Consider the following 25,103-nt stretch of genomic DNA (forward strand, 5'->3'; position numbering starts at 1 on the left):
CGGGTTCTCTGATTCCAGAAAACCACCATGGAAAAAGCATGTTACCCACTTTAGCCCTGTAGTCACCAGTACATAGCAGGATCATCCAACAGGGTCACTTAACCCTCCAAGATTAGCCATTAGGGTTAATCTGGCTCAATCCCCTGGTCTGGCTGGGTGTGTGGTCATCACAGTGATTCTCTTCTATACTTCTGTTCTGGAGCCTTGTCCAGAAACCCAGTTCTGAACCCCTGGTCAGACCAAGGAGAAAGGTGTCTGTGATTAAAGGGTCTCTGAGCAGGGTGCAATTCAATTCAACAAAGTTTTACTAAACTCCTATGGGGGAGAAGGGGGCAGCTAGGTGGTGCAGTGGACAGAGCACTGACCCTGGAGTCAGGCAGACCTGAATTCAAATCAGGCCTCAGACTCTTAAGAATTGCCTAGCTGTGTGACCTTGGCCAAGCCACTTAATCCTATTGCCTTAAGGAAATAAAAATTTTAAAAAATAAACACCTATGGGCTAAATGCTAAATTAGCTTTGCCTCTTTAGATTAAGCTATTGATACCAAGAAAGTAAAGTCCTTACCTTCAAGGAGCTTACATTCTACTAGAGGAATGAGCATGTACATAAACAAGTCAGTATTAAATATATGCTAAATCACTTCATTAAGGGTGGAGGGAAGGGTACCAACACCTGGGGGGAGGGGGAATCAGGAGTGAACATGAGTTTTGGAAGGAAATAGGGATTCTTTCAATGGATGGAAGAGGACAGAGAGCATTTGAGGCATCAGTGACAATTTGTGTATTAAATTCCTGAAGGCAGAAAATGGGTTGCTATATACTAGGAACAAGTGGGCAAGTCTGGCAGGAACACATGAAGGGGGGTGATGTGAAAGTAGTCTGTAAAGCTCAAGTGGACTCATATTGTAGGAAGCTTTAAAAGCCATGCCAAGATTGTATTCTATTCTATTGGCAATGTGGTGCCATTGAAGATTCTTGTGATAAAGAGGAGTGATAAAGTTTTTAAGCTTTGAAGGATCAATCCAGTAGTTGTGTGGTGAATGGATTGAAGGGAGAAGTTTTAAGGAAAAGGAGGCTGTTGTAGCAACCCAAAGAACAGGTGATTGAAAACTGGAACTACAGGAATGGTGAAAAGGCAGATATTGTGGAGAGCAAGGAAGATAACTGAAGATTATCTCACCCACAAGTAGGAGGGCTAGGAAAGAAACGGGAATATAAATAAGAGTTCCCAATTTCTTGAGACATATCTGCTAACTTTTGGAAAAAGAAAGGACTCATTTTGCTGTTTGTACAGGTGAGATCAATCAAGAGAAGGGCCTCAAGAGTTTTGATTCACAGTAATTCTTAGCTCAAGGCTGAACATGGACCAAACTAAATAAGAACTTACTGTTCCCATTTAAAATAATAAGGGCCATTTTAGCAATTTTTATTAAAATAAACACAACACACTACAAAGATAACTCATCCCTCCCATCTCTCATAGTCAAAACTCCCAGATTAGTTCACCTTTCTTAGGGGAGTACATCTCCAAAAAAAATCTGTTTGTCAGGAAGTGGTTATTAAACATTTGTGGAGGAGAAAAATCACAACAGAAAGGCCACTCGTGGTGATAGCATTTTATTTTGGTTATCTCTAAATTCCCTTAACAGACACTTGGGAAGAGGGGACAGAGCAGTCACTGCTTCCAGAAAGCAAGGGAAAACAGACTTGTACCGTTCCACTACGACTTCTGCACAGGACCACAGGGAAAGCAACTGTATGGAAGTGAGAAAGAGAAAGATCATAGACTTCCCTTCCCCTCTGTGAAATTGAACCTCCTTATCTCCCTCATGGAACAGTTTGAACTAGGAGAGAACTTAGAGTTCTCTCTCTCTCTCTCTCTCTCTCTCTCTCTCTCTCTCTCTCTCTCCCCCTCCCTCCTTTGTCTTCCTCCTCCACCTTCTCTTTCTTCTTTTTCCTTCTGTTTCTGTTTCTCCTCTTTGTTTCTCTTCGTGCCTCCCAATCTCTCTCTCTCTCTCTCTCTCTCTCTCTCTCTCTCTCTCTCTCTCTCTCTCTCTTCCCCCCCCCCATGCCCTCCTTATTTCAGCCAACCTTGAAGTGTGGTGGCCACTTGTGCAAAGCAACTCTTTGTTGATGGATGGAGAAACTTGGCCCAGTTTCTGTTTCCCATCTGGTCTATATTTCCCCACCTCTTCAGAAATCCTGATGGCCTCTTGCAATCAGGGAACTCACTTCATTGGTGATGGACTAGTGAGTTAGCTTTAGGCAGCTCCAAATTTCCATATTCAAATAATCCACCAATTTCTGATACTATCTCCTTGGGCATGATGGGCATCATCATATTTGGCTCATCCTGCCTAGTTTGACAGAGGTAGTGAACTGAGACCCAGGAAGGGGCTTACTCAAGGTCACACTAAAGGTAGAAAAGCACTGGTTCAATCTCCAACTCTATAATGTGTTTTTTAAATTTTTAACTGGTCATCTTCATTTTGGAAATAGGATCCTGAAAGAAATGTCGACTTTGCATCATGGTGCTAGATGTGAGGCGGATTATTGCCTAAAACGGCTGTGATCAAGAGATTTAAGACTGTATTCATAGAATCAAAGATCAGAACTGAAAGGGACCTTTTAGAATCCCTCCTCCCATTTTACAGTTGAGAAAGCTAAGGTTTAAGAGATTAAGTGATGTCACATAACTAGAATCTAAGGTAGGATATGAACCCAGATCTTCCTGACTGCAAGTCTACTTGCACTACTTAAAGGACTCCCCAACAGGTATGGAGCCAGATTAAGATGTAATTGGGAAGAAATAAAAAATAAGAAAAAATGCAATGTAGATAATATTGAGGTTTTCTAACTCAATATATCTTGTAAGAATACATTTCTATTTTAGTTTGATACCATGCTACCTTTCTGGCAATAGATATTTGTTGCACTCAATTCATTTTGAAGATAGGAATTTATGCCCAACATGCCTAGAAGAAAAACCGAGCTTCAGAGGCCCAGTTCTGGTTTAATTTTTTTGATCTTTAGGAATCTGTGTGTCCAATGTTGTTCTTTTTTTTTTTAAAAAAAAAGGCATTACTTAAAAGACCCAAAGACCATGTATCAAGAATGCCCAGCAGAGGGTAGCATAATACTGATAGTACCGACAGCTTATAAATACTGTACATCTGTAACTTATTATAAAGAAAAGTGGCTAGTCAGAACCGGATGGAATGTGAGACCTGGGGAAAGGGAGGAACATTGGTAGCCCTCTAATACATCCCCCTCATTTTATGAATGTGGAGAGAAAGCCTAGAGGGAAACAGTGACTTGCCCATAGTCCTATGGTATCATCAATGTCAAAGTCATTGGTTTAACGCATGCCAGGGCTCTTGGCTCTGGGTCCAGGGCTCCTTTCACCACCATCTTTACTTCTCAGCAGTGACTGGCTTTAATTTTCAACAGCTGGAGGGAAGTTATGAAAGAACAAGACTGAAATATCAGTTGTCTATGGGAAAAGTGCATCTCTTTTAAAGTTTCCTGGATATGATGGGAAACTGGTCTGGATGTCAGAACTGGGTTTCAGCCCTGGCTCTATGTACTCTAATATTTGTAAATATCTGTATGATTTTATTATCATTATATTGCCTTTATTATACATTATATTTTTAGTATTATTAGCTATAGCTTTATTATAATTATTACAAATATTATCTCAACAAGTCTGAGAGGTAGGCTGCTACTATCCTCTGCTACTTTTATATCAGGTAGAAATTAAATGGCTTGCTCAGGGTCACACAGCTAGGAAGTATCTGAGGGTAGATTTGAAATCTGTTCTTCCTGACTCCAGGTTCAGCACTTTATCCATTCCACAAAGTAGCTGTACCACATCCTCCGAGTCTCAGTTTACACATCTATAAAATTTGGGGGAGTAGGGAGAAGTTAACATCTCATGGGCAAATCACTTTCTGGTTGACTCATCTTTAAAGAGACTCACTCTCTAAACTGACATTTTATGGGTCTGTGAAATAAAATTATGAAATGTTTAATTTGTTCCCACAATGAACCCATTGACAAATAGGCAAAATAAAGTCTTTTCTCTGGGGCTGTTAGGTGGTACAGTGGATAGAATACCCTGCCTGAAATTAGGAAGACTCATCTTCCTGAATTCAAATCCAGCCTCAGATAATTAGTAGCTGTGTGGCCCTGGGTAAGTCACCTAACTCTGTTTGTCTCATTCCACATCTGTAAAATGAGCTGGAGAAGGAAAGTCTAACCACTCCAGTATCTTTGCAAAAATCTCCCAGAGTTATGAAGAGTTGGAAGTGACTGAACAACAAAAAAAAGTCTTTCTCAAACCAAAAAACATTTATAACCAAATCATATTCCTCCCTAGCTGTTGCCAGCTCTCTAACTTACTTCTATAGAATATAGTGGAAATACCCATTCTCTAGATTGCTTTGACTTTCCTAACCTTTGGCTAAGGAGGCAAATTTCTATTCACCAATTAACTTCTGGTATGGACAAGATAAAGGAAATGGCAAACCAGAGGTTTATTTAGTAAAAGGGTGGCATCCATTGTTACAATTTCAACAGAGGTGTCAAACACTCACCCTGAGAGCTCAAGCCAGATTAAAATGTAATTGGGAAATTTTTAACATAAATTAAAAATACAAAAGAACAAACAACATTACTGAGCCAACCCCCTTAATGTACAGATTGGTAGCTTCCGGTTTCTATCTGGAATGCCAGATTTCAATATTTTCAAGATAGATTGAGAAATTTGTTCCAAAGTTGAGGGCATGAGGATTTACATTTGAACGGATTCTGGGAAAAAAGCTCAGAGTATACTATCCTTAAAAAGAGAACCTGAAAGAGCCAAGAAAGAGGACATTCACAAGGTGTGGCAGAAGCTGGAGAGTTCAGAGGCCTAATTAGTTCTGTTGTCTTGGACATATTACCTCTTTTCTGATTCTCAATTTTTTCAGCAACAAAAACATACTTGTTATTGCCATTACACTTAATGGACGCTGTGATTAAAAAGATTTTTTTAAATAGTAGAAACCATGATGGGGTTGGACTTGGGTAGGGAGGGATTCTGTTTGTTTTTTGCAAAAAAATAGGGTTAAGTGACTTGCCCAAGGTCACACAGCTAGGCAATTATTAAATGTCTGAGGCCACTGGTCCACTCAACTGCCCCTTCAACCTTTGCTGTAGGGATCCTAGTAAAGCCTATGAATCCTTCTTCAACATCATGATTGAAGGAAATACTAAATTTCTTTGGAAGGTTAGTGAAAATAAAGATGCAATCCCCCCTCCCCCATACAAGTTCCTGGAATCATACTCCTCTTCCCCTCTCAAACCCTCAAATTGATTAGATCAATCAATCAACTTGTTTTTGTTAAGGGTCTAGTTTACATGACGCTTGGTGCTGGAGATACAAAATGAAAACAGAAAACAGTTTGTGCCTTCGAAGACCTTGTATTCCAGTGGGTTTGGGGGTGGAAGCAGCATGCAGATGATCTCATAGGGTCCTTTCCAGCTCTGGCATTCTGTGCTTTTAAGGGGACATCAATTTTGAAGGACTTATAGGTCTTGGTGATGCCAAAGTGAATGAAGAAGGGAGGGAAGAAGAGAGAAGAGCATCCAGCAATAGTATTTGAGAAGTAATTTCACTTAGACCTGGGAAGGGAGTGAGCCACGGACAGAAGGCAGATGCCACTGGCAGCCGTCCAATTTCTATTTTGCTTGCAACATCTGTTCCAACTCCACCCACCCAAGAGAAGAGCACGCAGGCCAGGACCCAGCCTGGCAGAGGAGAACAGACCCTGTTGAACTCAGCAATGCATTACCCCTTATTACAATTTCCCTGTACCTAACATCCCATTTCAGAAAGTGGCACACAAATCCAAATTTCTTTTTGGTTTTAATATTTAATCCCTTGAGTTATTTCCCTCCTTTTCATCACCAAAGCACCAGACACAGAAGGGGAGAGGAAGATTTGAGTATTCGATTTCTACTCCCTTAGAGAAGCCAAGAATCAAAGCATTTTTGCCAACAGGATGGCTGCACAGCCAACAGGGAGGGAGGAGTCATCAGGGCAAAACCATAAATGCTCAGTAATTTTTTTTTAATATCAAAAACGACCAACTCTAAGATATCCAGACTTCTTGACTCCATTGTTGGTTATACTCACACACAAGTGATTCCAAACAATCTTCCTTTCTGTCCTGGAAGATACCAGGGCAGATTTCCTTCAAGTCAGACGATTCTTTCTAAAGTTCAGCCCACTTAGCAAGCTGGGAAAAAGCAAGGGGGTGCCAAAGTCCTCCAGCATCCTCCAACCCTTCCCCTCCACCCCTCCTTCACATACCTCTTCTTCTGGGCCCAGGTATGTGGGGTGGCAGGCCTGGCCTGGCTCCAACCTGTGTAAAGGATGGCATAACCAGGTGCCTCTTCCTACCCAGACAAAAGGCTTCTTGTCCAAGCCCACTTTAAAGGATTGTTCATCATGTCCTACTTAGGAAGCAGTAATACAGTCAAGCACTTGTCTACAGCATTCCAGTCTTGCAAATCCCTCCCCCCCCAAAAAAAATTCCCCCTAATCCCTCTTCAGTAGGATGACATCAGTCCACGGTACCATTGTAGGATTTGTTGAGCTTGTTAAAGGTGAAATCCACAGTGTGGGTAGATATTGGCTTTCTATAGAGAGGGTTGGAAGCCTAGACAAATAAATATGAAAAGGACAAGCATTAAGGAAATCCATCCAAATAAAAATTTGAATAAGTTCATATTGAGGGGGGCTACTTACTATAACAATCCAGTCAACAATTATTGAATTAACCCCTATTATATGATCAGCACTGGATATGGTCCCTATCTTCCAAGAGTTGGAGGAGAGTGATTGTTTTTAAAAATTAGGATAGAAACTAGATCTGTGATTTCACTGCTTTTGGGAAGTTCCTATTGAAGAAAATCCCTCTATCCATGAAGGTTACATTTGTTTTGAAACTTAGAGCCTTAAAGAGATGCCTGGGCACTGGAAATGCAAGTGACTTTGCCCAGGGTCACACAGATCTGTCAGAGGAGGGGGACTTGAACTCAGGTCTTCCTGACTCTGAGACTAACATTCCAGCCATCATATGCTGTCTCTCTCAGAGATGATGAAACACATAAACTAATCAATAATCAGTAAAATATCAAAGGTAATAATAGCTAACATATCACTTTAAGGTTTGATAAGCATTAAATGCCATCATGACCCCCCCCTTTTAAAGAAAAAGGAAACTGTGTCTGAGAAGCCTTAAATGACTTGCAAAGTTCACAGAGCTACTAAGTGGGTGAGGTTGGATTTGAACCCAGCTCTCTGTAACTTTACATGTCAAAGTTGTCTCCTTTATTGCTGCATGCTACAATGACTGACAGGCTAGGCAGATAATCACAGTATTTCCAGTTTGATTCTCTTGTTACCTACCTAACTCCCATCATTTAAAATTAATTCCTGTACTGCCCCCCACTTTCTTTTACAGGTTTTCTGAATCAATTTCAGGGGATCAGCTAGCTTTCCTAGATCTGATCTTTATAAGTATCCTCCCAAATTACACATTTATGTCTTTATTCCACTTACTTCTCCCCAAATTTCACCCCACCCCACCCAGGGACATCAGGATTCACACATCTAGGATGTTTCTTTTCCTAATTTTTCACCTGACCTACCAATGATGTTTTGGGTACTTCAGTACATGCTTGGAGTGGGCACAGCTTTTGTACCTTTTATCCCTTATAAATGTAAAGTTTTTTTTTATTTTTCAATCCATCTCAATTATGCCTACTTTGTGTCTTCTAAGTAGGGCAGGGGCGTTTAGGGGGTGCAGTGAATAAAGCAGTGAGCTTAGAATCAAGAAGAATCATCTCCATGAGTTCGAATCCAGCCTCAGATACTTCTTAGCTGTGGAACCTGGGCAAGCCACCTAACCCTGTTTGCCTTAGCTCTTTATCTGTAAAATTAGCAAGAGTAGGAAATGGCAAAACACTGATATCTCAGTCAAGAAAACCCCATATGGGTTCATGAAGAATCAGATATGACTGAAACAACTCAATAATAACAACTAAAAAGGGAAAATTTCTTGAGGAAAACATATTTCCCATTCCTTCTATGACTGAACCAGCATTATAAACATAACAACAACATAGCCAACATTTATATAGTACTTTAGAACTTGCAAATTATCATAGATATGTGTGTATACACACGTATAATTATAAGTACATAAAAACATATATTATATATTTATATGTATATATATGTATATATATATATATATATATATATATATATATATATATATATATATATATATATGATAGTTCATCTAATCCTCACAATAAGCCTGGGAGATATCCCCATTTTCCAGATGAGGAAAGTAAGGTCAAGAGAACTTATGTGACTTGCCCAAGATTACACAGCTAAGGATATCTAAGGCCAGATTTAAGCTTGAAGTACCTATCGCAAAATCCACAGCTCCATTCCCTATACAATCTAACCCACCACAGTGGCTCCCCAGTCAATGCATCTTGTGTTGACCAGCTATTTCATAACATCAGCCACCTATTTTTTTTTTGCTGTCACTGGGCCCTTTGCATGGTCACCAACTTCTGATTGTTTTCCATCTCAGACTGTAAACACTCAGAGTTCCTCCTCCAACCCCAATTTACCATTTCATATCGTGCTCTGGAACGTTCATTCTGGAACTTTGCAAATTCTCTTCGGTCATGTATGGTGACAAGCAGCTTCCAGATGGCAAGGAGGGCAATGCCAATGAGAAGAATGCTACCCACCACAGCCAACAGGATTGTCATAGCACTGGGTGCAGAACCACACTCTGGAGAAGAACAGAATGGGGGTTGTGGTTAGGGAAGGTGGAGGAGTGGTTCTTTTTGAGTGTCAGTCTCATACTCTGGATCATGGGAAGAAAGAAACAACTCTGCCCACAAAGAGAAAGTTTGGTATTAGAGCCCATGGTAAAGAATGGGATCAATTCAGGGATATTCTGATCATGCTGTCAATCCAGGATTTTAGAAGTTGAAGTTGGTGAGCAAATGAATAACACAGTGAAAACTGGGGTGCCTGGCTGAGAGAGTGCCTTCTGCTTCTAACAGACTTCACATATAAAACAAGAAACACATGAACACAAATTAAAGGGACTTTTCCAAGCTGAAACCAGAAATTAAAATCTTGATGGGCTACCATTTGGTCTAGCTTGTCTTCATTTTCCATCCCCACCTGTTTCAAATCTATCCAAATCTAAACACAGTAAGTCATGATCTCTGAACTAAAAATGTTTGAAGGACAGATGATGTTGACTGGAGGGTCTACAAAGCCACTTCCACCAAGATTATTAGGTGGGTTTATTCCTTTATTTCCCTTAATTTCAACTCTGAGACTGCTCTGTAAACAGCCAGAGGCTTGGTGGATCTTTCGCATTGGAGGATAAAATCAATGAGTCATGCAGTCTGAAGGGACCACCCACCTGGCTCTTTGAGGACCATGAGCTTGGACTTGCCACTGGGCAGCTCAGAGTAAGTGAACATCATGACACAGTCCTTGGCAGTTTTGTAGAAACATAGGACAGCTTCCTGGTCATCTTTTGCTGGAAAAAAGTAAAAATGTCAAGAGAAGGAAAGGGAGAAATATTCCTGAGCCATGCTAATACTGATAACCTGCAAGTCTCAACCTGGCAAAACAACAGAAAGAGATCTGATCTGAACATTGTAGGATTTTCACTCCATCCTGGAGATGGAGAGATAGCTAGGGAACTGGGAGGAGAAAGAGATGGGGAAGGAAAACAAGGAGAAGGTAAAGGAAGAAAAGAAGGAGGAAGAGGAGAAGGAACAGGAAGGGGAGGAAGAGGAGAGAGGGGGAAAAGGAAGGAGACAAGGAAGAAAGGGAGAAGGAAAAGGAAAAGGAGGAGTATGAAGAGGAGGAGAGATAGGAAGAAGGAAGAATAGAAGGAAGAGGAGGAGAAATGGGGTAGGATAAGGAAAAAGAGGAGGAAGATAATAGGAAGAGAGATGGGGTAATAGGAGGAGGATAAAGAAGAGTAAGAAGAGGAGGGGGAGGAGGAGAAAAAGAAGGAGTGAGAGGAGCTGGATCCTGAAAAGATTATTTTTGGTCTCTATCATCCAAAAGTTTGGCCAAGGTTCTGAATTTCTCATCCCTCTGGGGACTATGAATTCCTTTCCATGTCAGGGGCTTCCTTTGGGGGACACATGGAACAAATTAGGTAACCTTCAAGCATCTGAGAAGTTTGTTTGTGATGTTGATATAGAAGAAATGATTAACACTCAAGGGGACTGGGGGAAGGATCACAGATGGGAACCAAAAGGAAAGAGGAAGTGCCCTGGAATCCTCAGTAAACATGGAAATGAGAAAAAGTAGTGTGTGTGAGTATACTTCATCCACTTCTGACCTGAAGGAATGGATTTCTTGCAAGCAGGTAGCCTTGAGTATAGGGAGTTTGGTTACTAGAAGATTAGGTAGAAGGGAAGCCAAGAAACCTGGATTCTAGTATCATTAGTTCTGGTTTAATTAATTGGTGGCCCTAGATAAATCCCTCTGCCTTTCTAGGACCAAGTTTCTCATCAGTAAAATGAAGGGGTCAGACAAGGTGACCTTTAAGATCCCTATGAGCTCCAAGACTGTCTGAACCAAAATGCTAGTCAGCCCTACATAACTAAAGGCTGATAAGATCTGCTCTTGGGAACACAGAGGCATTAAATTTTTTTCCTCATTAATATCAACAAAACAGGAACACACATTGACCCCTAGCTGCTAACCTCAAAAGACAGATGTCAGGATACTGGCCGTTGAATGTTTCAGTGGCTACTATTTAGGTCATTCCAGCTGAGTGGCTAAGCTGAGATACATGACCTTCCCTTCTCCTTAGTAGTACAATTTTTCAGGGAGTGAGGATGAAAAGATTAGTCTGGTCTATGTTTGGAAAGCTCCTTCTCCTTCCCTCCTCCCTCTTATTTAACTGCTGACCTAAGGGTATGTTATCATAACCTCACTATTGCATTCCAGGGCTGAACTAGGAAATCATTGGAACATTTATTTTCAGGAGAGGAAGGAACCAGGGGAAGTGAGAGGTGAAAATGAAGGGAGCAGATAGGAAGTTAGAGGCTATAACTTTAAATAGACTTTTAAAAGGCAAAATTAAAAAAAAACTTGTTGAAAGGAATACAGCTAATATGAAACACTTCTCAATTCTTGCCTCACTGTTTAGAGAAACTTGGATTCAGGGCAAGATAGATTAGTTGGCTGTCAAAGAAGAAGATCTGGATCATTTCAGATTATATTTAAAAAAGATCATTTTACTTTTAAAAAGTCTCTCCCAGTACCCAAACATTTTATGATTGAAGTTGTGTATATGTGCACCATGAGAATGAAAAACTAAGGGACTAAAGAATAAGTAGAAGGGAGTACAGTGAATTAGGTAAGTGTCTTTTTTGGGAAGCAACTGATACCTTTCAAAGACACAGGAGAACATCAAGGTAAACTACTATAAACTTCAGACATAGATTGTCTGAGAAAAACAGTTAATTAGTCATGGAAAGATTCCCAAAGATTGGAGACTAGCTAGTCTAATTTCATCTTTTTGTCAAAATAAAATGGCTATGACTGGCCCTGCCTTCCAACTTCTCTTCCAATCACATGTACCTTTACTGATGGTTTTTACACTCCTCTCATGTAGGTCATTCCTGGTAATAGGCTGCATGCAGCCCATTTCCATCTCCTTTGTCTCTTTCTATTGTCCATTGCATCATCTGCAACTTCATGAGATCATGGAATTCTAAGATTTGAAGTCCCACACCATCAAAGAGAATTTTAAAATAGTGCTTTTGGTGGTACTGAGGAGCTTTGGATATGACTGAAAGAACTAGGCTATTTCTGAAATGCAAGACTTCTCATATCCTCTTAATCATTTCTGGGTTGATTAACTGTCTATCATGCCCTATCCATATTACTTGCTGAGAGATCAACTCAAGGAACTCCCATCAAACTGAATCATAGGAGAAATTTAAACTTTCCATCCACTTTATGTTTCTAATGTCCATGGTTAGGGCAATCTCTTGGTGCCCTATAGAATAAAAAGATATTTCAAAAATATTTGTGCTGTAATAGCTTAAATCAAAAAGAGATTTTTATAAGTTTTAAAAGCTTAAAGCAAGAAACTATCTTTATAAGCTATGATAGCTTAAAACTTTGGTATTGATGTTGTATTTACTTATTTATAATAAAAATAATAGCTAACATTATATAGCACTTTTGCTAAGTACTTTGTACATATGTTCTCATTTGTTCTTAACAGCTATGAAGTGGTTTCTGTTATTGCTTGGAAAGACTTTAAGTGACACACATAGCTTTTAAGTATCTAAAGGAGGATTTGAACTCAGTGCTTCCTGTCTCTCAAGTTTAACATTTGAGCCACTGTGTTACTTAAGTCCTACTATGATGCCATAACCAGCATTTTATGTCTGAGATAATTCTGAGTTTTTGAAAGCTTTGACAGTAAAAAAAAAAAAAAACAAACAAACCTGTGTATTGTGTGTATCCTCCAAAGATCTGTTTAATTAACTGGGTTAAATATTTTGCTTACTGGCATCTAGCCCAGTGATTGGTCCAGAATGAAGATTTCATAAACATTTATCAATTTGATTGCATCAATACCCATGCCATCTATTAAGTTGTGTAGTGTAACCATCAGTGGAGGAAAATCTCACCTCCATTATTCTCAGTTCTTGATTTAATTTGCTTAAGAAATATTTCATCTACTATTCAATCCTTTAGTCAGCTGACTGCTCATTTGCCATTTCTGTGCAAGACAGACAGACACACACACACACACACACATATACACACACACACACACTCTACACCAATTAACTCAATGGGACATTCATAAACCGCAGATATTTGGAGGGTGAGTCTCCAGTCTCACCTAGACTGTAAGAACGGTGGTCACTCCCCAGTTGATCAGCAAAAAACTTTGTGATACATTGCTCCATTTTTCCCAGGATGGACTGGTTCTACCTTCTTGCGCAGCCTGGTAGTCCTTCACTTGTTGGAGCTCAGCACATTTATACAGGACTCAGTGAGGACATCCAATTGACTTTAGCTCCCCTGCTGCTCAGAACTTCAGGACCAGCCTCAGCCTCCCCAGGAGCAGAGATTAAAGGTATGTGCCACCAAGCACAGCAGCAATATATCTTTTCACCCACATTGTTAAATCTTAAAATAAATTCAGAACCTTAACTCTGATGATCTTTTTTCCTTACCTTTAGAGTGTGAGGAAATGCTTAGTGAAACAGCTTAGAAACATTTCATTTCTAAAACATTTGAACTAGATGAAAGTTGTCATATCTTAATTTATTCTAATCCTACCTGAACTGATATTTTAGTATAAATTCTGGAGCCTAACAGGAAGGTCTTTTCTTGGAGCTTGAGGGACAGAGAGTACTTGGGTTCAAAGCTCCTGTTGATGGAGATTAAACTAGCTTTCTGTGTGACACTCTCTGTGACCCTGAGCAAGTACCTTAACCCTATTTGCCTCAGTTTCTTATCTCTAAAATGAACTCGAGAAGGAAATGACAAACCAAATGTTTCTCATGAAAACCTCAAATGAAAACATAAAGAGCTGTACTCAACTGAAATGGCTGAACAACAAAAATCTGTGTATAGAAGGAAACCTTTACCTGCCTCCCCTAGAGTAGCAGGATAATAGGGGGAGAAGGAATGAGCTAAGAGTAACCTCAAAACTATCTTCTATGACAGTGTAATGGATAATGACGATGATGATGGCTAGCATTTATTGACCGTCTATCAAGTGTCTGGTCCTGTAGCTTTTACAAATATCTCATTTGATCCTTGCAATAACCCTGGGAGGTAGGTGATCTTTTTATCCCCATTTTTCAAATGAGAAAATTGAGGCAAACAGGGGTTAAGTGACTTGACCAAGGTCACAAAGTAAGTGTCTAAAACTGAATTTGAACTTCCTGATTCCAGGTCTAAGCTCTAATTTTAAGGGGGTACAAAAACCTAGAATAGTCCAGACATTCAGGTAAGAACAGAGTACAGTGAACAGAAAATGAATAAGTATGAAATTTCTAGGTAAAGTGCAGAGGTTATACTTGTAGTCCCAATAGTGAGTTAATGACTCTTGGAAGCTAACCACAGGTAGCTGCTCTTTAGACAGTAAATAGCTTAGGGAAAACATATCCTCTTCTGGAGGATAAAAATAGAATTTGAAATTAAATAAAAATTTCTTGTCTAACTGTGGGGAAGAGGCAGAAGTCTGGTAATTGGACTTAGCTTTAAATAATTAGGACTCCCCATAAACTGGAAAAAAGCTAGCCTTGGTATCTAATCTGTTCATATGGAAATGGTTAATCTGTACATATGAGATCATAGTTGCCTGGAGCTAAGGTTAGTAGAAACTTCAGAGACCATCTAGTCCAATACCCTCCATTTTACAGGGGAGGAATTTGAGCCCCAAGAACTTGCCCAAGGTCATGGAAGTACTAATAGTCAGAGACAAGATGATACTTGTATGCATGTAGACCTTTAGACATGAAAATCTATAAGAATCTATAACAGAATAATAACAAGAGTTAGAAGGGACCCTAGTAATCGCCAAGTCCTTCTTGTAGATGTGGAAATGGTCCCAGAGGAAATGTGACTTACCCAAGGTAACAAAATGAGTTTGGGACAGAATTGTGATGAAAATTGAGGTCTCTTGACTGATAAAGGAAATCTTTGGGACTTCATTCCATGTCCTTCTGGACACTTTCCTTCCTCATTCAAAGTGGAGAATTCCTCCTTTCCCCATAGATGGACACCTAAACATCTCAGCTGAGATCCCACAATGGAAGGTACCACAAGTAATGAACTTACAAGGAATCTGTACCCCTCACCCCATCAAAAAATAAACTAAACCCCAGAACATCTATCTTCTGCCATCCCTTGGCTATACTTACTGATTGAATCCACTCGAGTGATGACTTCATCCCTGCAATGCTTCTGGCATGTCTGGTTGTCAGCCAGTCTCCCTGAGTTAAATAACATACACTCCACACAATCTCTTTGAAGAGAGGAAAAAAAAGAAGGGGGGAAGGATATGAAATACCAAGCAATCATTATATACAAGGATCAATTCTAATGCAGATATAAAACTTCTTGCACTGGCACTCTGCTCCCTGGGCTCTGGCTGCACCTTCTGTCCCTTTGCTCTTCAGATACATCCTCTGTGGAAGCTGTGAAGTGGAGCAACATCTTTTCTTTTATGCCCATGTGTTAGGGGTGGGCCCAAAGAGCATTGATGAGATCATTATCTACATGCATGGGTAACTTTATGACTTTAGGACTATGTATTTAGCACTAGAAGGAACCCCTGAGACTAACTAGGCTAAGTTAAGCTAACTCCCTCATTTTACAGGAAAGAAAACTGAGACTTAAGGAGGTTTCTTTATTTGCCTAAAGGTCAGAGGTAATAAATGACTACAGCAAGATTTGAATCCAGGGCTTCTGACTTTCAATACATAACTATTAAGAGTTTAGGCCACCCATGTTGTGATATCATGAATCCCGACTGGTTTGCTCTATGAGAAGAGGTATTATTGGCAGCTAGGTAGTACTACGGATAGTACCATGCATAGAGTTTGGGAGTTGAGGTCAGGAAGATATGAATTCAAATAATGCCTCAGACGTTTAACAGTTGGGCGACCCTGGACAGCTTACTTAACCTCTGTCTGCCTTTTTCCTCATCTTTATAAAAATGAAGATAAAACCAACTTTTTAAGGTTTTTGATGGAATCATATTTGCAAAGTATTTTGTAAACCCGAAAGTATTCTGCAACTCCAAGTTGTTATTATCATTATTCATTCTTATTCCCTTGGAGAAGACAGTTGCTCCACACAATATGCTCCTTCATTCTAATTTCTTCTGCCTTATTCTTCTTTCCCAACAAGTAGCTTTTGTTCTCCTGCTGCCTCTTAGCAGCACAGCACCTCCCACCATGGTGACCCCCTGGGTCCGACCTTCCAGCATGGTGCCTTGTATTCAAGACTCTGCCTACCACCCCCATACTGTCCTGCATTATCAACCCTATCCTCGACTAGAAGCCAGTTGACTAATTTAATGTGTGAGCACGTTTTCAAAACCGTTAATGGGCTCCCCTTTGTAGGTCATACAAATGCTCCTTCTAGAGACAATGTCTTAAACCCTAGGTTGTGTGTTAGAGGTACATCAAGTACCATCAGAGGAAAAACATTTTTGATCATGTAGGAATTTGTACTTCCTTTCAAATCAATCATTTATGTTACTAGCTACTCTGCCCACACATAGAACCAGCATCTGTCCTTCCAAAGCAGAATAAATGCTGACTCAAAGTACTTTGTGTTCTGAACTCATAAAAGCCTGAATTATAAAACATTTTAAAAGAAATGAACTTTTCATTGCTCTGAAGTACATGCAGAAACACACCAAAAAATAAATAATTCCTAGCAAAAATTTTGCTAGGATTGGTTTAATAAATAAATAAATAAAACATTTGTATTAGCACTTTAATTGTGTATAGACTCATAAAATATTAGATTTAAAAGGGATCATTTAGTTCAAATACTTCACTTTACAAATGAAGAAACTAAGGCCTAGAGAGTTTTAATGATTTTCCCAGAGTCACTGAATTATATAATAGCAAGATCAGAACTTAAAGATTCAGTTCTTCAGTAAATCCTTTTAATTCTTCTATGCTCTGAAAAACCTTTCTCAGTCTGGCCTGGCAAATCGTCTAAGATCTTAATGCTCCAGGCTCTGGCTACATTGATAGAGGGAACTAGCTTATCTAAGAGTTCCCCAGACCACTGAAATCATGTCCCTATCTTTATCCCATCTTTCTCAACCTCTTTGTTGTATTTAACATTAATAGCTGTCTTCTTCAGAATACTGACTACTCTCTAATTTTCTGTGGTATTCTTCTCTATTGGTCTCCTCCTATAATGTCCCAAACTGAGGGTATTCCCTAAGACTCTGATCCTAAGACTCTGACTCTGATCTCCCCAAGACCTCACCTGACCTGACTCTTCCTTTTGTATTTCTATATTCTCAGATGCTTATATTTTTCTAGATTTAGAGCTGGAATGGATTGCAGACACCATCAGTCCAATCCCCACATTTAAAAGATGAGGAAACTAAGGACTGTGGAGGTTAAGGGATTTCCCAATGTCACAGAGGTCTCAGATTTGTGACCTCATCACCTTATTATTTCCATGCACTCTAACCTGGGTCTCTAGACTTATCTCACCAACTGCTGTTTCAAACTGGAATGTTCTGGATAACACTCCAGACTCGACATTTGCAAAAACCTGAACTTATTATGAATAATATCTCCCCCCCAAACCTGCCATTCTTCCAAATTTCTCTACTTTTGTCAAAGACATCAACATTCTTCCAGTCTTACAGGATTATAACTTGGGCATTTCCATGTGCAATTACTTGCCAAATCTTTCTCTGTCTACCTCTAGAACACCTCTTGCATCTAACCCATTCTCTTTATTCACATGACTACCATTTTAGTTCATTCAGACTACCATCAATCCTAGCCTAAATTACTAATAACAACCTCTTAATTGGTCTACCTACCTCAAGTCCCCCTCATCCAAACCATCATTTACATTGTTGCCAAAATTATTTTCTATAAACATAAATATGACCATGCTACAATAAACTCCATTGGCTCCCCAATGCCCCTCAGATAAACTTTTGTTTAGTTTTAAAGTCCTTTATCTATCTTCCCAGGTTCATTAGATATTACTACTCTTCCTGTAGTCTTCAGTCTAGCCAAATCTACCTTCTTTGTTCCTCACATAAGATACTCCATTTCCCATCTCTGTACTTTGCCCTACCTGTCTCCCATACTTGGAATAATTCCCTCCATTTTTTGGCTTCGGAGAATCCCACTTTTCCTTCAAGATTCAGTTCAAGCATTACTACCTGCATGAGATGTTTCCTGATCTCCCCATGTGCTAGTATCTTTCTTCTCAAATGACTTTGCATTTAACTAATTTGCATTTATTCATTTAAAAAAATTTATGCCACATATACTTAAATATATTTTCGATATCTATCCATTCAAATATAGCTCCTTGACTGAAAGAATCATGTCATTTGTTTTGTACTCATAATCTCAGGGTCTGGAACAGTGCCTGGTATATATTTAATAATGTTGATTAATTTATTGATCAATTATTTTATTATATTTTGTTTTTATAAATGTAAAAAAAGTTTGCTTCTTTCTATAGACTTTGTCAGCTTACTTGTATCCTGGGTTTTATTTGAGAAATAATTTTTTATTTCATAGAAAATGAAAAGTAAAACACTGGAGCTGTCCTATGAGCATTAGGAGAAAAATCTGTCATCTTTTTTAGCACCACCACTACTAATTCCAAATTAATGAGGATTGTCTTCAACTCAGGACAGGAGGTTCATTACCCTGACTCCAGATTGTTTCTGAGAAAGGATATTTTAACACTACACAATCAGAACCTGAACTCAGTTCCAGATTTTCATATATCCCCAGCATATCTCCTCCTGCCATCAACCAACTATGTAGCTGGTCAAAGTAAAGTCATTTAATCTCTGTGAGCCTTAGTTTCCTCATTCATAAAAATAGGGATAATAGTACTTACTCCATAGCATTGTTGTGAAAATTGTGAAAATCTGATGAGTTACTGAATATTAAAGTTCTTTGTAAACCTTACATTTATTTATTCTTTGTAAAAAATCAGATTTTTATTTGGAAAGAATCCTCCCTTGGAGGTCTAGTTGCAGCAAGTCAAGTGTGGTGCTGTAGAATTGGTGTCAGAAGACCTGAAGTCCGAGTCCTGACTCTGCCACTTACATGTTGTATGTCTTTCTACACATCTACCATAATTTCAGTTTCCTTGTCTGTAAAACAGATCATCATCTTAATTCTTATGATACTGACCTAAAAGATCATTGAAAATCAAATGTGCTAAAACATGTAAGTGCTTTGTAACCATAAGGTACAATATGTATTGCTATTGTTAATTGTTAATGATGCTAAAAGCAATAACAATACCTAGTATTTATAATGAAATCAACATTTAGACAATATGATTTAGAAAATTAAAACTTGGCCTAGATTTCATTCTTGGTCGGAATCTGACCTGTGATGCCAACAGTGATACAGTGAGTGATCTGTGAGGAAGAATTAGGCACCAACCAACAGGGCTTAGAGCTCAGGAGCCTTCATTACTGGTTGTGAAGGTGAGCGGGTGACAGGTGTTGGTGAAGGAGATGCTCCCTTTCTACTACTCCTGCAGCTACTCAACAATGATGAATCACTTCACAAACTGCTCATTCAGCACTATTAACTCACTGAGTTATTGTGAAGATCAAATATAAAATCCTTGGTTTTTAAACCTGACCCCTTCCTACCTTCACAATCTTATTTTATACTCTTTTTCACATGCTTTGTGACTTTCTCCCCTCCCTTTTACCTCTGCCTCTCAGCTTTCCTGGACTCAGCTCAGGTCTTGCCTTCACCAGTTTTCAGATCCCCACTGTCTCCCCCATTAATGTATGCTCCTTAAGGATAGGGATGTGTTTTTGACTTTTTACAGACCTCACAAATTCCTTTCTTTTATAAGAAGCCTTCCCTAATCCCTCTTAATTCTAGTGCCTTTTCTCCTTTAATTATTTCCTATGTATCATGTGTATGTAACTTATTTTGTACATATTTGTTTACATGATGTCTCCTCCATTACACTGTAAGCTTTTCTTTTTGAGTTTTACAATTTTTCCCCTAATCTTACTTCCCTCCCCCCCCACCCCTCATAGAAGGCAATTTGCTGGTCTTGATATTTTTTCCATGGTATACACTGATACAAATTGAATGTGATGAGAGAGAAATCATATCCTTAAGGAAGAAAAGTAAAGTATAAGAGATAGCAAGATCAGACAATAAGATAACAATTTTTTTCCCCTAAATTAAAGGTAATAGTCCTTGGTCTTTGTTTAAACTCCACAGTTATTTCTCTGTATACAGATGGCACTCTACTTTGCAGACAGCCCAAAATTGTCCCTGATTGTTGCACTGATGGAATGAGCAAGTCCATCAAGATTGATCATCACCCCCACGTTGCTGTTAGGGTGTACAGTGTTTTTCTGGTTCTGCTCATCTCATTCAGCATCAGTTCATGCAAATCCTTCCAGGCTTCCCTGAAATCCCATCCCTCCTGGTTTCTAATAGAACAATAGTGTTCCATGACATACATATACCACAGTTTGCTAAGGCATCCCCCAATTGAAGGACATTTACTTGATTTCCAATTCTTTGCCACCACAAACAGGGCTGCTATGAATATTTTTGTACAAGTGATGTTTTTACCCTTTATCATCATCTCTTCAGGGTATAGACCCAGTAGTGGTATTGCTGGATCAAAGGGTATGCACATTTTTGTTGCCCTTTGGGTGTAATTCCAAATTTCTCTCCAGAAAGGTTGGATGATTTCACAGCTCCACCAACAATGTAATAGTGTCCCAGATTTCCCACAACCCTTCCAACAATGATCATTATCCTTTCCAGTCATATTGGCCAGTCTGAGAGGTGTGAGGTGGTACCTCAGAGATGCTTTAATTTGCATTTCTCTAATAAGTAATGATTTAGAGCAATTTTTCATATGACTATGGATTGCTTTGATCTCCTCATCTGTAAATTGTCTTTGCATATCGGTTTTTTTTAGGTTTTTACAAGGCAAATGGGGTTAAGTGGTTTGCCCAAGGACGCACAGCTAGGCAATTATTAAGTGTCTGAGACCAGATTTGAACCCAGGTACTCCTGACTCCAGGTCCAGTGCTTTATCCACTGTGCCACCTAGCCGCCCCTGCCTTTGCATATCCTTTGACCATTTGTCAATTGGGGAATGGCTTGTTTGGTTTTTTTTTTTTTAATATGACTCAGTTCTCTGTATATTTTAGAAATGAGTTCTTTGTCAGAAACATTAGTTGTAAAGATTGTTTCCCAGTTTACTACATTTCTTTTGATCTTGATTCACTGTAAGCTTTTTGAGAGCACACTTTGCTTCCTTTGCATCCTCAGAGTTTAGCAGCATACCTGGTACATTGTTGTTGTTCAGTGGTGTCCAACACTTTCTGCCCTTGTATGGGATTATTTTGGCAAAGTTGCTGGAATGGTTTTCCATTTCATATTCCATGGGGTTAGGCAAACAGAGGTAAGTGTCACACAGCTAATGAATGTCTGAAGTCACATTTGAATTCAGATCTTCCTGACTCTAGGTCCATTGCTCTATCCACTGAGTCATCTACCAGTCTGGTATGTAGTAGATATTTAATAAATGTTTATTGATTGATCTCTTTGTATGTCAGCACTCAGCTCATTGCTTAGCATGCTATAAGTGCTTAATATTATGGTTGTCGTTTGTACTTTGTTCTCAAAAAAGATCATGACATCAGGGACATGATGTCACAAAAAACATGTGAATTGAATTTGAGAAAGAGTGGGTGCTGTGCTATGTCACTAGATTCACTTTCTCTTCTGGAGCCATCCCGGTCCACTGGCCAGATAGCAGGAACAGCAATCAGGATTATGTGACTTGTCCAAGGTCTCACAGTTAATAAGGATTGTGTCTGAGACCGCATTTGAACTCAGGTTATCTTCTTTCCTCTGAGACCGCATTTGAACTCAGGTTATCTTCTTTCCAGAACCAGTGCTTTATCCACTGCACCATCTAGCTACTTGCTGATTGAGGAGATATTGGCTAAAAATGCTTGAAAATAATATAAAACACTATAAAGTACCATTATTGTATTATTATATATTAAGGAATTATTATTATTATTATTATTATTATTATTATTATTAGCAATGATATTCAAATTTCCCCAAGATTAAGTAAAAAGCTGCTAAAAATATCCTAATAGAGAAAACATCTTGGCAGTCATAAGAGGAAAATGTATTTTCTGAACAGATCATGTGGGAAAAGTAGGTAAGACCTAATGAAGAGGATTTGACTATAATTAAAAAATTAGCTTTTCCAGAGTTGGTCACAAAAGTATTACTAATTACATGGAAACCTTCTGGGTTAGAAATAAAAGTTAAAGAATGATTATATTTGGTTTTCTAACAAAAATACAGAACTCAAAAGTTGAGATCTTCAATTATACACCAGGATGCTGAAGTAGATAATATCTAGGGTGCATTCTTGCACTGTATCTATTTTAATCTAGGATACAGTTCTAATGCATGTCTTTAGAATGTAGTTAAGAATTCATTCATAACTCTTTCCATATTTAATTCAAAGCTGAAAGCGACCTCATTTAAGAAACCTTACTGAGATTTCCTAAACTGGTACCTTTTCTATTTATTTCTCCTATTTCCTTCATAACTTAGAAAACTCTTGCTTATCTCTTCATTGCTCTCTACTCAGGGGGGAAATGGTTGATTTTCAGCTGGTAAAGACCAAGTCATGCCAAAAAGAGCTTTAATATATGCTAATATGTATACAAATTGGCATGACCTTTAAGGAGGTTCTTCTTGATCACTGAGAAACCCTGAGAGTCTTACCCTACCAGTTTAATTTTTTTTTGAAGTGGTCATACCTGGTCTCTTCTCATCCCTCTTGTGCCAAAACTTAAGAACTGAATTGGTGTCACTTCAGTCAAACTGTGACCTAGGAAAAAATCTAGTTTTTAAAAGGCCAAGGTCTGCATCCAGAACCATCTCCAGTCCTCCTGATCCATATTTGGCTGCTGGATCCAAATGGCTCCAGAGGAGAAAGGGAAGCTGTTAACTTTCCATACTATCACCTCCCTCATATCCAATTCATTTGCAAGTCACAGCTTCACCTTCCTGATGTCATGGTCTTCTTTTGAATAAATATCAATGGATAAAATAACTTATTCTTTTTTGTTTATGCTATGATAGTGGAAAGAAAGGAGAGAAGAGAACTAGAAAGGAGATGCCATCTTCTCTCCAACCCCACTATTCCCCAGATTGCTATTAGTTAAGAAGATGAGTAAGGGAAAAACTGAAATAGGAATAGCCTACAACTACTGTAAAGGAAGTTGTGAAGTGAAAAAAAAGGACTCTAAAGTAAAAAACAAAACAAAGCAAAAAAAAAAAAACAGGAGTAGAGAGTAATGAATAAGCCCCAAGGGATTCCTCTTCTCAATAAAATATGTAAGAGATAAGTAAGAGTTTCCCAAGTTATGAAGGAAAGAGGAAAAAGAAATATAAAAAAGGTATCAGTTAAGGATCAATGTATTAAATATATATATATATATATATATATGTTTATGTGTGTGTGTATATACTTCAAATTTAATTTATTCAAAGCTTGCTCTAGATATACCAACTTCTACTTTCCTGTGTGATTTCAACACCTCATTTACTATCTTCCTCTCCTTCTCATTCCTTGCCATCATCCTTGGGGACTTCAAGAACTATATAAATGATCTATTGGGTTCCTCAAACTCTAGGTTTCATGATATCCTTGACTCTGCAAACTTCCAGCTTAATTCCAAATTTTTCACTAACATCATGACCTCTGGACTTTGTTATTAAGCTCCATCAACAGCTTCTTTAGCCCTCGGTACTCTGTTTTTTCTCTATAATCATTATCATTTGGAAATTTTATTCATTTTCAGTTTTAGTTGAGCAGAGGATGCCAAAATTGATATGTCTGGCGATTATATCTATAAGCCTGAATTTCCAACTCAACATAACTAAAAGTGAATTCCCAATTGCCCCCTTACCCCCTAAAAAAAATCAGCTTTTTCTCCTGACTTTTCCATTTCTTTATTGGTTGCTTTTATTCTCCTAGGTTTGAATCTTAGGCAAGTAACTCTTTATCCTTTCCTTTTCCACCCTTATCATGATCATTTAAAATTTCTCTCAAAAATAAAAAAATAAAGTTTCTCTCGTGTTTGTCCCTACCTTCCATTCTGACTAGAATTCATTTCATCTAGAACAATTTTTTTCCATATCATAGAGGTAGGAAAAAAAAGAGAAACTGACAAAAGATACAGGTGAGGTGTTAAGACTGACACTGAGGTTGTGAACCTGAGTGACTAGAAAGATAGTGTGCTGCCGACAAAAATACTAAAGTCTGAAAGACAAGTAGGTTTGGGTCGATTGAAGGAGATAATATAATAAGATTTAAGGTATATATCATAAGTCATTCATTCCCTCTCATCCTGTGAACTTGACTCTTTTCCTGCCTCTTAGCATAGAGTCCATCAACCAATGAACTTGTACAAAGCCACAGGTAATCCACTAGAAAGGGAGTAGGGATGCTTCCTGGAATTTGGTAAATTTTCCCAGTGTCACCTGCACAGCTGCTGTTTGGTGTGCCTGGGAGTGATTAGGTTTTGACTTCCCTGAGGGGCAGATGTCTGTCTAGGAAAGGGAAATTGGAGAGCCTGAATGGTAGAAGGAAGAAATTCTGTCTGGGAGTGATGGGGAAGAAGGGCATAATGGTGGTGTTGGACAGTCTTTGATATTACTTTGAAGAATACTAACCTATTTTCAACCAATGGTTTCCTAAATGGTCTCCCTTCTCCAATTTATCCTACAGAGCATGCTGGATCTATTTTCTTAATCATCCCCTCATTGACCATTAATACCACATAACATCCTTCAATGGCTTGTCATTTCCACTTCTGCCAAAGAATAGGAGAGTTATGATGTGTTGGTGGATGGAGAGCCCATAGAAACAAAAATCATACAATTATCCAAAGATTAGAATATATATATATATATACATATATACATATATATATATATATATATATATATATATATATATATATATGAATGTTGAGACTCTATTATATGAAAGACTTGGGGGAAGAGGTAGATACAAAAAAGTTTAAGTCTGTTCTTTCCCTCAAGGTGTTTAAATTACAGCTAGGAAGATGGTATTGATCTATGTAAATAGATAACATAGAAAAGTCACTAAACTATTCATACTTTTTTACTTTAGTGATCCCACTACTACCCATACTCCAAGAAGAGCA

The 25,103-nt window shown here is 38.6% G+C and overlaps 1 protein-coding gene across 1 annotated transcript in view; it reads right to left on the reverse strand.

Moving 5' to 3' along the window:
* Positions 1 to 628: 628 nt before the first annotated feature.
* ITGB5 (integrin subunit beta 5) overlaps positions 629 to 25,103 on the reverse strand; it is a 200,460-nt gene continuing 175,985 nt past the window's right edge. The window contains exons 12-15 of the mRNA XM_074214694.1: positions 15,022 to 15,125; positions 9,516 to 9,635; positions 8,701 to 8,867; positions 629 to 6,707 (exon numbers count right to left, since the gene is read on the reverse strand). Coding sequence (XP_074070795.1) covers positions 6,612 to 6,707; positions 8,701 to 8,867; positions 9,516 to 9,635; positions 15,022 to 15,125 — 487 coding nt within the window. The 3' untranslated portion in view covers positions 629 to 6,611. The remainder of the gene's footprint in view (positions 6,708 to 8,700; positions 8,868 to 9,515; positions 9,636 to 15,021; positions 15,126 to 25,103) is intronic.

The sequence above is a fragment of the Macrotis lagotis genome, chromosome 1 (genome assembly GCF_037893015.1).
Source record: "Macrotis lagotis isolate mMagLag1 chromosome 1, bilby.v1.9.chrom.fasta, whole genome shotgun sequence".
In the NCBI taxonomy this organism is placed as follows: Eukaryota; Metazoa; Chordata; class Mammalia; order Peramelemorphia; family Peramelidae; genus Macrotis; species Macrotis lagotis.